The following is a 16065-nucleotide window of genomic DNA, read 5'->3' on the forward strand; positions in this document are numbered from 1 at the left end:
AAACACTCCTGAGCTCCTAGAATATAGTCAGAGCGAGGGCTGTGAAGAGGCAGGATGGTGGAACAGGTCCGCCCGGTCTGCTCCTCCACTGCTTCAACTGACGACACACCTGCTGGCCTGGGAGGAGCTGAGACAGGTGGACGCTCCTTAACTTGGGGGTGGGGGGGGGGATTGGTTGTAGAGACGAGAACGGGTGAGAGGAGAGAGGAGAGAGTGAGGAGTTGGAAGGAGCACACAGGGATTCAGATTACAGAAACAGGCCCGAACGGTCTCTCAAGATGTCGCAGAAAAAGGAATACAGCCCTGTGAAGATCACCAAGTGAGTTGTGTCACCTTCTGTCGTGTGAGTGTGTGTATGTGTGTCAGGTTTCTGGGCTTATGTTACTGTCCCTCGTCTTGTCTCCTCTGTGTTGCTTCATGCAGCATGCAGCCTTTTTTGTACCATGATTCCACTTGTTGTTTGCAGAGCAGACGGTTGTTTTATGTCCCAGGACAATAAAATGTCCCACCGCAGGAGACTGGCGCCATATGACGGCAGCAATTTAAACATATATTCTGTGAACTGTACACAAATACTTCTGTCATTCATTGCTGCAACACCTAAAGCAGCACGAGCCGCTGCAGAAAATGAATGAACCCTCCCTGAACGTGAAGTCTGTCAGTCTTGTCCTGAAATCGACAGTTCAGTGCACTTGTCTCGCTGTCATGACTTTTTTCCTTAACCTCTGCATTTTCATTTGCATCTCTGTCCAAAGGGTGTTACTGACTCACTTAATCCACAGCTGGTGCTGCTCAATAGGCCAGTGTACCAACTTTAATCCAACTGAGGCAGTACATAATAGAGTGTGCAGCTTGTTGTCATTGCTATGTAGTGGAACCTGTGGTTGTTTGAGCAGAGGAGCGACTTGACTCCCTCCTGCCATCAATCATGTTTTATGAAGTTACTCGGCAATAAATGTGTGGACTCCCAGAGGTTTGAGATTGTGCAGCCTCTACTCCACTAAACAGGGAGCTTATCTCCTCTTGGTATGTGTCACACATGGGGGACGCACACCATTGAACATTAGCGGGGCGTGCCGTGCAGCCCGAGGCCAGAGATTGTTATGTACAGAAGACCGGAAGGGCTGCAGGAGTGGCAGGGAAGAGTCTTTCTGCTGCTGTGTCTGTTGGTCTCAGTCGCCACAGGCACACTGCACAGGAAGCCAGTGAGTCAGTTAGTGAGTGTTTGATGTGCTGCCTGCATGATTCACATTGCTGCTGATGTTATACAGGGTTAGTAATTCATGATTTTGGCAAAAAGCTGCTCAGCTTCGACGCTGTGTGTCCGTAAGGTAGCTCTCAGCGATGAATGAAGTCACCCACATGTTGGATATTTGTCTGAGTAAAGGAGCAATCAGTGGAGGAGGAAGTACTATAAAAAAAAAAAAAAAAAAACTCTGTTACAAGTAAAAGCATTGACAGTGTTACTTCAGTTAAGGTTTGTACGTATAATCAGAAAAAATGGCTGATATGTGTTATAACATTAAATTATTATTACTCATGCATGGATGCAAAAACAAAAGCATTTTACTGCACACTTAAAATGGTTTTATACAGGATTCATATTATTTATGATTAGTTTAATTATGGATTAAGCTCCTGTTTACAGTCTTGATTAATTGATCGATCAGCTGCTTGATTGATTTGTAAAAATTCAGAAATTGTGAGAAACACCTGTCACAATTACCCAGAGCCCAAAGTGGCCCCATTTGTCCAAACCTTAAAATAATTTTCTTATAACAAAGCATGATGAGGAGCCTATAAGATACGATAAACCTTTATTGATCCCCAGCGGGGAAATTTGATATAACCAAAGCTGTCAGATAAATGTAGTGAAGTAAAAAGTGCAGCATTTCCCTCTGAATTGTAGAGAAGTAGAAGTATGAAAAGGCGTGAAAAGAAAATACTAGCAGAACCGAAGTACCTCAGAGAGGAATAAAAAGAATTCTTCAGCGCAGGAAGTCATTGTCTGCCACTGCTCCGCCTACTGCGGGCCATAATGTCTGAATACTACTGTCACAGCCCCACTGGAGATTAATGACACCATTCATTTAAGAAGAGGTAAATGGAGCAGTGGCAAACACAGACACCCCCCCTCCCCGCAGTGTGTCCCCTGGGTCCCGATCTGGGTGTGTCAGAATAAATAGTTGGCTTTCATATCACAGCAGAGGAGGAATGACAGAACAAACACAGAGCGCAGGCAGGCGTGCAGAAAGTGAGTGTTATGACACATGAACTTTAGTGTTCTTCATTAACATGCACAGCAAAGAAGCGCTGTCAAGATGAAGTACAAAAGCAGCTCTTTTAATATGAATTTACATTTTAAATCCAGTAACCAGTAACTACCTTCATTCAAGTACTGTGCAACTTTCAGGTACTTTTTCTTAGTATGTACATTTTCTGCTACTTTATTCTTCTACTCCACCACAGTTATCAGGCTACAGTTACTGGTTTCTAGCCTCTAAAATATGGTACATCTACAGACTGAACTAACAGAATATGAACCTGTTATAATCATCTCCACCTCAACAAGCATCCTGGCACATAATAAGTACTTTTACTATTGGTATTTTATACATTTTTCTGTATAGATTAAATCATGAATGCACTTGTGATGGGGTTTTTCTACAGAGTGGTACTGCTGCTTCTTTAATGGTAAAAGTAACTTCCTCCACCTCTTCACCAGTCAGGTCCTCTTCAGTGCAGTGATGCTGTCCCAAACCTAAATCCTCATAACAACATAACTGTCACTGTTTCTCTAATGCCTCGTGTTCCAACAGAAGAACACGTGAAAGTGTATTTCAGGAGGAATATAGGTATCGACTAAACAACAAAAGCATAATCTCAGTGATAACCGTGGATCTTACTTTCTACTACTACTACTTTCTACTACTTCTTCCTGATGTCTTCACATCATGCAAAGAAACATGTCGAGCTTCTGCACAGGATCATGTCATGCTGACCGTCCTCCTCCTGTGTTTTTGCCCAGGAGTCAGGCCACTGACCTGGCTGTGCTGATTTCCCGCATGCAGAAGAACGCAGACCTAGTGGAGAAGATTATCCTGCAAACAGAGGAGCTGCTGGTTTTGGTAAGAAGTCCACATACACCAGAACTGAGCCTCTGAGACTTAGGCTTAATTTAGTATCTGAAAGCTGTGACTTGATCATCATAAAATCTCAGCAGTAAAGCCTGAGCTAGCAGATTTCTTTGAGTGACATGTTGCCATAGTGGTGGAAGTCCAGGAAATGACAAACACACTGTTACCCTCCCTCGGCTCCTGTGTAGGACACTCATCGTAATGGGAAGAGTCTGCCCCTGATCCACCAGAAGGTGAACTCAGACAACTTGTCGGAGGCTGAGAGGTTGCTGAAGCACCTCTTTATGGATGTGGATAAGTCCAAGAAGCTGCAGCACCCACAGGCTCAGGAGATAGAGAAAGAGTGAGTTTATTCTGGAGCGACAAGGCAAACACACAAACGCAGGCACACATGCCAACAGACACACCTAAAACTCGATATGTTACATACCATGAAGATATACTGGCCAACAAAGTGCCATTTCCACATTCCTTTTAATTGCTCTCCACCCGTCTCCTCACCTGTGTCTGACATACCTCTGTGTCTCCCTTTGTCAGTGTGGCAAACTTGCATGATCGCTGGGCAAAGAACTGCGCCATCTACAGGCAGCTGTATAACCAGAAGCTAAATTTGGAGCCAACACAGAAGATCGACTGGGGTCCCCTGCTGGATGAAAAACTGGTGAGTTCGAGCTTTGCGTCTGTCTTTAGTAGCGAAGCATATTCATGGTCGTTAAGTTTGTGATGCTGTGATTTGCAGAAACAGCTAACTGAAGGTGCATATGGAACAAACCTGGCTGATGTAGAGAAGCAGATTGCAGCACATAATATTCTGCACCAGTCGATTGAGGCCTACAACGCCCAGCTGCAGCCCAGCACCACCACGTCAGAGGTAGCTTCCACATCACATGCCTGCACTCTGCGGGACTACATGCAGGAAGAACCACTTATCTTTTCCCTCTTTGTTGATCTTTGATCTTTGATCCAAAATGCTGCTGCTGCACGAGTCCTTACAAACACCAGAAAAATGGACCATATCACACCAGTCCTCAGATCACTACATTGGCTTCCTGTGAGTCAAAGAATAGACTTTAAAATCTTACTGTTGGTCTACAAATCAATAAATGGTCTAGGACCAAAATATATTCTAGATTTATTAACTCCATATGAAGTATCCAGACCTCTCAGGTCATCAGGGACAGGTCTATTGTGTGTTCCCAGAATGAGAACCAAACAAAGTGAAGCAGCTTTCAGTTATTATGCTCCTTACCTGTGGAACATTCTCCCTGCACACCTGAGGTCTGCACCAACTGTCAGCTCATTTAAATCAGGCTTGAAAACATTATTATTTGCTACAGCTTTTACTTAAAGTAAATGTATTTGCTCAATGGTTTTAATAATTCTAAATGCTAAATTATTGTCTTTTACTGGCTTCTGTTTTTAATTTTCCTTTAATTGCATTTTTTATGTTTCTATTTTCTTCTACTCTCATTCTTTCTTTAAAATGTGTGATTTTAATGTATTTTTATGCTTCTGTAAAGCACTTTGAATTGCCTAGTGTATGAATTGTGCTATACAAATAAATTTGCCTTGCCTTGTTCACAGGAGCAGTACGCCGCCCTCAAGGAGAAATATGCTAAAGTTTTTGTAAGTTTTTTTGGTCTTGTTGACTCTTAAACTTCTATGCGTGCAGTTTGGAGTTCAGTCAAGCTCAGTGGGATTTATATATGTAACATGTATGCCTTGCATGCGTTCTGCAGGAGAGCTCCCAGCGGAGACGCAGCCACTTGGCTTCTCTGTACGAGTACATGCAGAGCTGCACTAAGGAGCTGGTCTACCTGTCTGGTCAGCAGGAGAGGATCCTCCAGAGAGACTGGAGTGATCGCATGGTGGACCCCTCAGGCATCCGCATGGAGTATGAGGTGAGGGGACAGCTGCAGCTTACGTCCTGATGGGGACGTCGTCAAAAGGCAGACTTAATTTCCTGGCTCGTTGTGTCTTGTTGTGATCTGAGGGAGGTGCTGTGTGGGGAGATTTTTGGAATGTTAAAATTTTTGTTAGCCAGCTTGCCTTCGAGCATACTCCTCTAGGGGCCAGATGCACCAGCTTGAGACCCAACTGGTGTAACCAGTATGGTACACAGTAACTGCTTAGCCTCCGGGAGAATCTAATTGGAATACCTGAAACATTTTCATGTTTTCTGCTTCCCACTTCATTTTGTTTCTGCTTGTATGCAGAAATTCAAAAATAATGGACTGCTTGCACATGAGAGGGAGATCAACCAGCTGCAGGTGGAAGGAGATCGTCTTGTTGCAACGAAGCACCCCGGCAACACAGCGATAATGGTACGTCTGTCAGCTATGTCAGACAGTAGAAAGTGAATGATCACTGCCCAACATGGTGGTATGACGGTCAAATGAATGGAAGTGAACTGAATTGTTTTTTGTCAGGCCCACAGAGACGCTGTGCAATCTGAGTGGCAAGCCTTTCTCAACTTGTGTCTAGCACAGGAAACACACCTGGAGAACAATGAAGACTACAAGAAGGTAAAAGGCCTCTGAGTGCACCGCACTATGACTGACTGTGGTCTTCTACCAAACCCACACATTCACTGAAGCTCATTGTTAAGAAGCGAATATTTGTTCAATGCAGTTCCAGCTGGATGCAGAGACGTTGGCCGAGTCCCTGGAGAGACTCACTTCCACTCTGGATCCAAAGTCTCTGGCCAACAAGAGCAACCCCGAAGCCCTGCTGGCACTGGAGGTACGTCATGGTATCTGTGCAGCTGTAGAAAGTCAAAAATTCAAAGATCAAATCAAAAATAATCTCATGTATTTAAATGTTTTAACAGGGATTGGTTAATATAAACAAAATAAAGCAGACTGACTGAAAAAAATACACAAAAAGAAGAGGAGGAAGAAGGGGAGATGCGTGAGAGAAACATAGAATAAGGAGAATTTGGTTCCACATTGCACACAGTGAAGATGCATGGAAAGTGATTGCAAACAAAATCAATGCCATTTTTATTTGTGTTGTTTACAGCCCTGATGAATTGGTCAGAAACAAGGAAAAGGTGGTGTAACAGCTCATCCAACCTTCAAATCAAATGCAAACTGTAGGCTAAAACTATGAATTATACCATGACAGCAGATTCCACAAGGGTCTTTTTCACGTCAGTCATCACAAAATGAACTCTTGCTCTTATTCAAAAGGAATTTTTATTTTACTTACTTTTCACTTCTTAACAAATTTTACACTCCTCAAACCAGCCCTGATCTTTCCGTGCCATCAGCCTTGCTCAGTCATCCTGATATCTCAGTGCAGAGGATTATATCCTCGTTTGTTTGTGTTGCTTCTCTTCTAATCACAATAATTTCTTCAGGGAGAGGAGCCAGCAGTAAAGAGAAATGAGCAGCGCCTGGCTGCCCTCAAGGAGCTCAGCAGAAACGTTGTGCCTCTGAAGTTACGGCGAATCCAGCCCACCAAACCCACCACTGCCCTGGCCCTGTGTGACTGGGTAGGATGTGATCAGCAGTCATTTGCGAGTTTTAGTATGAAGACGTAGCAGACAGATTTTTGACAGGAGAGGTTGATTTGATTTGATTTGTTAATTGTTGAGTTGATTAATCGTCTCTGTCTGTTTTAGGAGACAGTGAAACGCGGTGAGACGCTAAACCTAAAGTCCAACTCTGATAATAAAAACTGGGAGCTTCAGAACAGCAGTGGCAAGACCAGAACCCTCCCTGGGGTGTGTTTCATGATCCCGCCGCCTGATACTGAGGCCTTGGAGAAAGTAAACAGGTACAGTGTACAGACGCCTCGATTACATTGTTTTTTCATGTGATTATAACAGAGTCTGTGATGGATTCTAATGACACACTGTGTCTCTGTGTGTGTGCAGTCTGGACAGAGCGATGCGCGACCTGAAGAGCCGTAGATCTGCACTCATCACCTCGTTGAAGAAGCCCACCGTGGAGGTGGTTCGCCCTCAGAAGGCAGGTGAGAAGAAAAACATTCTTACTGTTTTTCCTGGCTGTCAGACCACAAAAACATCTTTGATGGGAAATTTGAGTGCATCTAATTTTTCATTGTAGACTTATTGTCTTTGCTCCTCCTCAGCGACTGTACAAAGTGCTCCAGAGGATCCCAAAGCTGCGAAGCTAGCCAGCGAACTAGACAGGATCAACAGAGCACTGGATCAGAGCGAAAAAGAAATCCTGGGTCGACTCAGAGCTCCGCTAGACAACCGCAACCCCAAGCAAGACCAGCAGAACAGGCTGCAAGACCACGAGGTGAACATGAGCCATGTTATGTTTTAAAAATATGATCTAGGTTAGTTTCTTTATTTTCCAAATGCTGTCCTCAGCATGTTTGCATTTGTGTGCCTTGTTGTGATTAGTACACTGATTTAACTGTGTTGCTCTCCAGAAATCTGCTCAGACTGTGAGAAGACTGGAGTCTGACAAGTTTGCAGTCCAGAGAGAGATGGAGCCGATTCTGGCCAAGAAACCCCTGGGACCCACCACCTCCACCCTGCCCCCCAAACTCAGCGCTACCAACAAGAAGATTGATGACATCAACGAGCTTATTGGTGTTTATAATAAAAAGTAAGAAGATGACAATGAAGCGATAGCACGGTGCAGTTTTCTAAGACACTGTGTACACATTTTTCTCAGTGTTTAATAAAATATCCAGAGTTCTGTTGTTATTATTACCTTCTATGTTTCTCTCCTCTTAACCAGGGCTACAGCCGCCTTGTTCCTAGAGAAGCAGATGGAGAATGTAGACGGCATCGTCTCTGGGTTTGAGGAGAAGCTCGCTAAAGATGGTGCCATTCTTGATGAACCTAATGCACTCCAGAGTCGCAACAAGCAGCTGCAGGTATTCTACTTCATCACACTGCCAACAAAGTCAAGTATTTAGCAATTTCGCAATTGTGCTCATACGAGGGAATCCAAACCTTGTCATTTTTATCGCTCTTCTTTCTCCTAATGCCGAACAGGCCATGCGTAAGGATGTCGCCTCAAAAAAGGAAGAGTTGAATAAATTAGGCACAGACTTGGACCTGACAAAGCAAGCCTGCAGCCCTCTACAGAAGAGTTTCAATGAATACTGTCCTGACATCCGCCGCCAGGAGAGTGAGGTGAAAAAGCTGAAGAACCGTTACACGTTGGTCAATAATCAGCTCCAGGATAGGTGAGTTATAAAAGAGATTCATGCATTCTTGTAATTGTATGTGGCTGTGTGTTTTTTAACATCCTGACATGAGTTGTTTTGTTTGTTTGTTTTTATATATATATATTTTGCTGTAGGTCTGCTCTCATACAGGAAGCAACCAGTAAGAATCAAGATTTCCAGAATGCTGTTCATTCACTGGATTTCTTCTTGCTCAATTTGCCCAACAATGCAATCAAACCCACTGATGATGCAGTGCAGATAGCAGCCAAGGAGAACTCTCAAAAGGTGAGCCTTCACACACATCAACCTGTCTCCAACTTCTATATACAAACTAAGTCAAGACCATTTCAACAAAGACATAACACTGCTTTGTCTTATCAGCTGTGGTTTATGGATGATGTGTCTTGTTTAGAGAGTGATGGAGGATATCAAGAGGAAATCAGATGATTTAGACCGTGTCAAAGGTCTTTCCCGTGATCTTCAGAACGTCTTAAATGTGAGCTCAGAGAATACAGTTATTCTTGTTACCATTTGCAACTTAAATGCAGTTGATTAAGTATGCACTTCAAAATAATTAATCTGTCAGTTTTTAAATACATTTGCCTTTAGGCATATGATGTTAAGTCAAACACCTACCGTGCTACTCTGAATGATGACGATGATGATAGTGATGACGATGATGATGAACCAATCCCAAAGAAATTTCAAACTTCAACTATGGCTCAAGCTGCACAGAGACAGGTAAAGTTATGGACAACCGCCTGAAGACATCTGTTTTTGTTTGGTATTTTTTGGGAATTTCTATAACTTCTAAACTCATTTTGCCTCCTGCTTCCACTACAGGAGAAAAATATGCTGAACTACTTCTCTGAGGTGTCTGCAAAGAACGACCAGCTACTCAACCAGTTGGGAACAATGAAGAACATCATGGCCAGGGTACGATATTACGGAATCAAAATAACATCTGCAACAATAATAATTAATAGTAGAATCATTCCTGACCCCAAATTTTTCTTGCAGTTCTTCTGAAGTAACCCTCTCTCTCCTATGTCCTTTAATTCATGCCCAGAATGAAGAGAAAGTTAGTCAGGTAGTCGTCAGTCAGCAGCTGCAGCTACAGAGCCAGATGAGGGACCTGAAGGAGAGTGATAGTCTGAAAAATGAATTAAGTGAGGAGATTGCCAGGCGCTTACATGCTGAGAAAGACCTGGAAACATACCGTAAGAGGTTTGTGTCTCTGAAGAACAGGAGAGGAGTGGAGAGGTTGGAGGAGAAGGAGGTGGTGCAATACTACCGTGACCCCAAGTTGGAGGCGGAACTACGGTCCCTGAAAAACCTGATCCAGGATGAAGCTTTTAAGAGATCAAGAACCCATTCAGAGATAGACGTTTTCAATGAGAAGATCGTCAAAATGGAATTAGAGTTGACTAGAATCGAACCTAAACTGGTGACCAAGGTCCTGACTGAATATGAAAGAGACCCGCAGCTTGACAAAGAAGCCGCCAAGATGAGAGAGGAGATGCGCAGGTTACGACTAGAGCAGCAAACGAAAGATACTGAGACACTTCAAGTCAAAACTGAACTCACAGCTTTATCTCAGCGGAAACCCAAAATCAGGGAGAAGGTCGTTAAGAAAGAAGTGGTGAGGCTCGAAAAGGATCCAGAGATGCTGAAAGCTGTTCTCATGTTCCAGGGTGACATTGCAGCAGAGGAATCCCACTGCAAGTCGCTAAACGATGCCATTTTTGATACAAGGGGCCAGATAAACACACTAGAGAGGGTAATACCCACTATCCAACCTAAGATAGTCACCAAGGTGGTGAAGCAAGTGCAGAAAGATCCAGAAACATGTGAAGAGTCAAAGAAACTACGAATGGCCTTGAACGAGGAGAAAGATGAGAACGCTGTCTTGATGAAGGACCTGAGCACCCTTCAGCTACGCTATGGTGAAGTGGACAAGCTCAGGCCAAAAGTCGAGGTCAATGAGATCATCAATGAGATCTACAGAGTTGATCCTGAGACAGAAATTGAGCTGGTGCGTCTGAGGAAAGAGCTGCAGGAATCAACCCGCAACCGCACAGACTTGGAGAAAGAGATCAACACAGTGATAGCAACTCTGACTACACTGCGTGCTCAGAAACCCAAAGTGGAGTACAAGGAGGTGACCCAGGAGGTGATAAAGCAAGAGAAAAGCCCAGAAGTTGTCAGGGAATTGCAAAGGCTAAACAACCAAGTTTCCCGTCTGCAAGTCAACTGCGACAGCACCTTAGAGCTGCTGACCCACCTGCGTAAAGAAAGAGACGACCTGAAAGCTGAAAAATCCAAGGTGGAGATTAAGTTAGTCAATAAAGAGCTCATCAAATATGAGAACGATCCTCTCCTTGAGAAGGAGGCTGACAGACTAAGGAGAAATGTCAGAGAAGAGATTAGCCAACGCCGCAGTGTGGAGGAGTGTCTCTTTGACCTCCAGAACCAGTACATTGTCCTTGAAAGGCAGAAGCCCGAAGAGAAGATTGTGATGCAGGAAGTGGTGCGTCTTCAGAAGGACCCCAAGCAAATCCTGGAGCACGAGAAGCTGAACAAGAACCTGGATGATGAAATGAAAGCCCGTAGAAAGCTTGAATTAGAGGTCAGACAGCTCAGAGCCCTGGTTGAAGAAAAAGAGAGCACCCTGGCTCAGGTGGATGATCGCCAGAAGAGGATTCTAGTAGAGTCAGAGCTCAGGCAGATCAAATCTCGCATTCTTGAACTTGAAAATGCTCCAGCGCCCGTTGAGGAAAAGATCATCATTGAAGAGGTCCTGAAAGTGGAGAGGGACCCGAAGCTGGAAACACTTACTGATGGTATCCGTGTTGACTTGGATGCTGAGGGAACCAATATCAATCGTCTAGAGAGAGATATACGCAACCTGAAACTCAAGTTGGAAATTCTGCAAAAGGAGAAGTCAGCTGAGAAGGTTGTGTACAGAGAAGTTGTTCGTGTGGAGAAAGACCCAGCAGTGGAGGCTGAAAGGGAACACCTAAGAGAGCTAGTAACGCATGAGAGAAATCTCAGGCGTGACCAGGAGGATAAACTTCAGAACATCAACATCAAAATCACCCATCTGCACACATCAAAGTCTGTGACGTCTCAGGAGGAGGCCACTCTCATCTCTGACAGAGATGCTCTGCAGAGAGAGAAGGAGGATCTCCTCAGACAGCTCAAAATGCTCGAGTCTCAGAGACAGAGCATCACCATAACCTTCCAGCAGCAGTCCAGGCTGATGAGTGAGAGAAACCAGATGGCACGGCAGAGGAGTCTTAAAACATCCTCTGAAACACAACGACTGGAGAAAGAAATCCTCAACGAAAAAGACAAAATACACCAGAAAGACACAATCATTATGGAGCTGCAGAGCAACATTAAACAAGAAGACCACTCAGAAACTCAGACCAGAGAGACAAATCTTTCCACAAAGATCACCATCATGGATCCAGAAACTGGGAAAGACATGTCTCCCTATGATGCCTACTTGCAGGGGCTAATTGATCGCAACCACTACATTCGCCTGTCAGAGTTGGAGTGCGACTGGGAGGAAATCACTTCAACCGGTCCAGACGGAGATACAACAATTCTGCAGGATCGCAAAAGTGGGAAGCAATACTCTGTCAAGGATGCTCTGGAGGATGGTCGCTTGACCCAAAATGACCTGATGCGCTACAAGGACGGGAAAATGCACATTTCTGAGTTTGCTCTAATTGTTGTAGGAGAAACCAAAAAGCCCCCCATTCCTCCAATAGTAACCCCAAGATCACCCACCAAACACACCCCAATCTCTCCTTTGAACTCCATGCAATCCTCCCTAAGGTCCTCCTTCACCAACCTCAACACTCAGCATAGTGGCAGTTTGAGCAACCTCAGTGCTTCAGTTGGTGATGAGCATTACCCCATCTCTGGTATTTTTGACACCACCACTGAGAGCCGCATGTCTGTGAGAAGTGCCCTGACCCGCAAACTCATTGACACTGACACAGCCCTTAAGCTGCTCGAGGCACAAGCAGCCTCCGGTGGAATCGTTGATCTTAACAAAAAGGACAAACTATCTGTCCACAAGGCAGCTGAACATGGTTTGATTGAAACAGGTCACATGTACAAGCTTCTGAATGCCCAGAAGGCCTTCACTGGAGTCGAGGATCCAGTGACCAAACAGCGTCTCGCGGTGGAACAGGCAGCGAAGAAAGGGTACATGCCCCATGACAGTGCCATGAGGTACATGGAGGCACAGTATCTGACTGGTGGGCTGGTGGATCCCTCTAGAGCAGGCCGCCTCACTCTCCAAGAAGCTCTCGCCGCCAATGTGATTGACAGGGCAACTGCTGATAAGCTGCAAGATGAGGCTTCCTACACAAAAGAGCTGGTGGACCCCATCACTAAAGAGAAGATATCATACAAGCAGGCGATGGATCGGTGTAAGAAAGACATCAGCACGGGGCTCCTGCTGCTTCCTGTAGCCTCCACTGACGCCTCAAATGCCCCGTCATACTCAAACTATCGGTTCGGTTCCTCCCACGGCAAAGTCTAGATGCGAAGTTTAAGATGTACTGTGTTATATTTGCTGCAGCCATTGGTGCTGAGGGCGTATGCTAAGGGATATGTGTAAAGATAAAAAACGATATATGTTCATACACTTGTTGAAAACACTGGAAAAAACAACATTTTTGGTGAAACTGTACATGTGGGTCTGGTACTTTCTGTGCTATTTTGGGATCTGCTGTAAAAATGAGGGTAATGTTTGTTTGTTTTTTATGGTAAATTGTTTTTTCAGCACTCTCATGCTAAATCCTTCATACACTAAGTGCTTATTAAAGTCTATAAGCTTCACCTTCATTTTTCTGTTGTGTTATTTAAAATAGTAAGTAAGAGATTATTCATGTATTCAATATAATTTGAGTAAATTTAATTGATAAATTAAATTTGGAGTATAATAATGTTCATAATCACATGGTGGTCTTCACTTTGACCTCTGCTTTTCAGCTCAGGCTGTCAGTCCACCACTTTGGTCCAAACTGAAATATCTCAACAACTCACAGATTAATTTCCATGAAATTAATGACAAATGTAACAATGCTACTGCGCTAAACTAAGATGTTAGAGATGCAAACCATTGTACCTAAAATTAATCAATATTAATTTGGGGGATGTACAACTTTTGACAGATATCTTCCCATTTCCAGAAACAACTTTCTCCACAAGACAGTGAGTCATCTGCTGTATCTAATACTTTATGTCATGGTAACGCGGCTGTACTTAATATACAATGCTCGTAAACACCGACAAGTCATATGCTTGGAAATGATGGATTAAGGATACAGATTAAATATGACTCACATACAAGCGTGTAGTGTGTTAAGGTTAACAAGGTCAAAATCACGGGCCTGCACAGATGAGGCACGTGTCAGGACCAGGACCCACCGGTTTTATGTAGTGCCAGAGTCCACGCAGGTATATCTGTCAGCAAATAAACACTAGAAACTGGTTTGCCTTGGTGTGACTCACAACAAATGTAAACATAGGCCTGAATTCCTCTATTTCCTGGCAAGGGTTAAAAGGTGACCCACTGTAGTGGAAGATACAGTAAATGATGTTGGTGTGGGAATATGCTGCGTCTCTGCTGGGATGTCTGCCTGCCAGATTACCCGGTGACTGAAAGGACTTTGTGGGATTACTGCACATGAGCCTGTCTAGAGGCTGAAGTGGCCCCACTCTGTGTCTAGGGGGGTAGACCACAATGCTCTAATGACAAAACCAGCTTACAGTGTGTACTTTTAGCCTCATATTGCTGCCTGTCTTTTTTTTGTTTGTGTGTTTCCTTCTTAGATTTCTTTTTGGCAGCAAAGTGTTCAACCTGCTGTCTGGACTCAAATTCTGGATTCTGGGATGTTTCTTTTTCTCCAGTTTCTATCAATGGTGCAGTGACTTATGTGCATTTGTGATGAGTGCCTTCCTAGTGAAAGCCTTCTGAATACGGTACACATACACTACGTGGAAATACAAATAGCACATTTGCACTGACTGGGCCACTGCCGGAGTGATGTACATGGCAATTGGCAGGTCCTTTTTGTTTTGCTGGATTATTGTCATTACAACACGAGTGCAGCACTGATGGTTTCAGCCATGACATTTGCACATTTGCCTCTTATCCACTCTGTCTATAAATGACGGTAACGAAGCCCCCTGTACACCTGCCCTGCAATCATGTCAATACCATATCAGCCAGTATTTAAAGCACTCTTAATCAGTGAGCACTGTGCTGTATTTTCACACATCAACAGCAAGAGCGGGACAATTTCCAGTGATGAAGTGAGTCAGGCAGTCACTTGATTATTGCTGCTGGAAATTGATTATCCATACAAACATACATAAAGGCACATGGACATCAAGACAAAAAGTATGATAACCACATCAGTCCGAAGCATCTTCATTCATGCACCGACCAACTCCCGACAATCAAAATGCATTTACTTTCCTCGTTGCTCTTCATAGGCTGAATGACCCTCTGCCAGAGGGAAAAAACTCCAGAGCAGCTCAGACTTCACCAACAGCCAACTGTGCAAAGATGCCATCTGGCTGCATCAGCTTGAAATCAATCATGCTGCAAGCCATCTTCATTCTGCAGATTCATGTCTGTACAAGAAGATGTCACTTCATTCTTTAACAGCAAAATTAACCTCCACAAAGTCCACTTCGCAAGTGAGACAAAAACAGGTCTCCACCTGAAAGAGTTCAGTTTCCTGAGAGAAACAGTATCATTGCATTGCAGATGTGCTCTGGCCAAATGTCTAAATGCCTAAATACCCCTGATCATCATCCTGCCCTGAGATCCTTATCTGACAGTGTGTGTTTGGTTATGTCATGAGGTGCTCATACATCATGATACCAGCCTGGTGGCATCTGTGGTGAAATGTTCTCAGTTCATTTTTCACTTTCAACTTTAATCTGCGGTTCACAGAGACTCTCACTGTCACTTGATAGGCTACATTCTCAGCATTGTGCCAGAGGTTTCTTCCTTCTGACGTCTGGCACAGTATGTTAACTGCTACCAATATGAAAGTATTTGCATCAGACATCTTTGCCTTGCTCCCTGTGTGCTGATGCTAAATGGAGTTGTGGGTCATTTTTGAGGTGACCACTAAGTTTGTCCTTCAGAGGAGCAGGAGACGCTCACCCTGTCACGTTAGGGGATTAGATGTGAGTCGGTGACTGTGTATGGATTAAAGCTCCATTCAAGAGCATAAAACTTCACACTGGCTGGCTTGAGTCTCTAAGTAGAGTTCAGAGAGAAGTGAAGATACTGACATAAAGACAGAGACATTATAGTCTAGGAACCTCTCATTTTAAATAATGGTGATAATGAGGTGTTCAAGGGAATATTTGACTAGAAAAAGTTGGCAACCAGTGCATGCAGACATATATTTACAGTATAAACATATATTTTGTGTTAGTTTGTGTTAAAAAGGTGATATATCTTTGAGAGGACAAATCAAAAATATTAATTTTTCATCTTAAAAAACAGTATAAAACATTTTATTGACATCATGATACTGAAACACAAACAAATACATCACAATACAAAGTCCCATCTAATCAAAATGTACAGTATACCTGTTGGTCTAAATAAGGTCATCACATCCGCAGACTAACAGATGAGTGGATCCCCTTCTAAATCCTCCGACCTTTACAGCAGCTAAAGCCCCCTAATGGAGCTGGAGGAGCTGCGGTTGAGCGGCTAAAG

General features: G+C 43.8%; 1 protein-coding gene across 1 annotated transcript; it reads left to right on the forward strand.

The window, feature by feature from the left end:
• The first annotated feature begins 210 nt into the window (after positions 1-210).
• On the forward strand, positions 211-13144 carry evplb (envoplakin b). Its single transcript, XM_070981679.1, has 22 exons — positions 211-319; positions 3029-3128; positions 3326-3480; positions 3675-3798; positions 3877-4008; positions 4722-4763; positions 4877-5038; positions 5354-5461; positions 5567-5662; positions 5769-5879; positions 6499-6633; positions 6763-6917; positions 7018-7115; positions 7236-7408; positions 7545-7723; positions 7859-7997; positions 8119-8312; positions 8429-8579; positions 8707-8790; positions 8904-9035; positions 9138-9230; positions 9364-13144. The coding sequence occupies exons 1-22, from the start codon at positions 279-281 to the stop codon at positions 12853-12855; spliced, it is 6096 nt and encodes a 2031-aa protein (XP_070837780.1). The 5' UTR covers positions 211-278; the 3' UTR covers positions 12856-13144.
• Positions 13145-16065: the final 2921 nt, after the last annotated feature.

The sequence above is a fragment of the Chaetodon trifascialis genome, chromosome 15 (genome assembly GCF_039877785.1).
Source record: "Chaetodon trifascialis isolate fChaTrf1 chromosome 15, fChaTrf1.hap1, whole genome shotgun sequence".
Lineage (NCBI taxonomy): Eukaryota > Metazoa > Chordata > Actinopteri > Chaetodontiformes > Chaetodontidae > Chaetodon > Chaetodon trifascialis.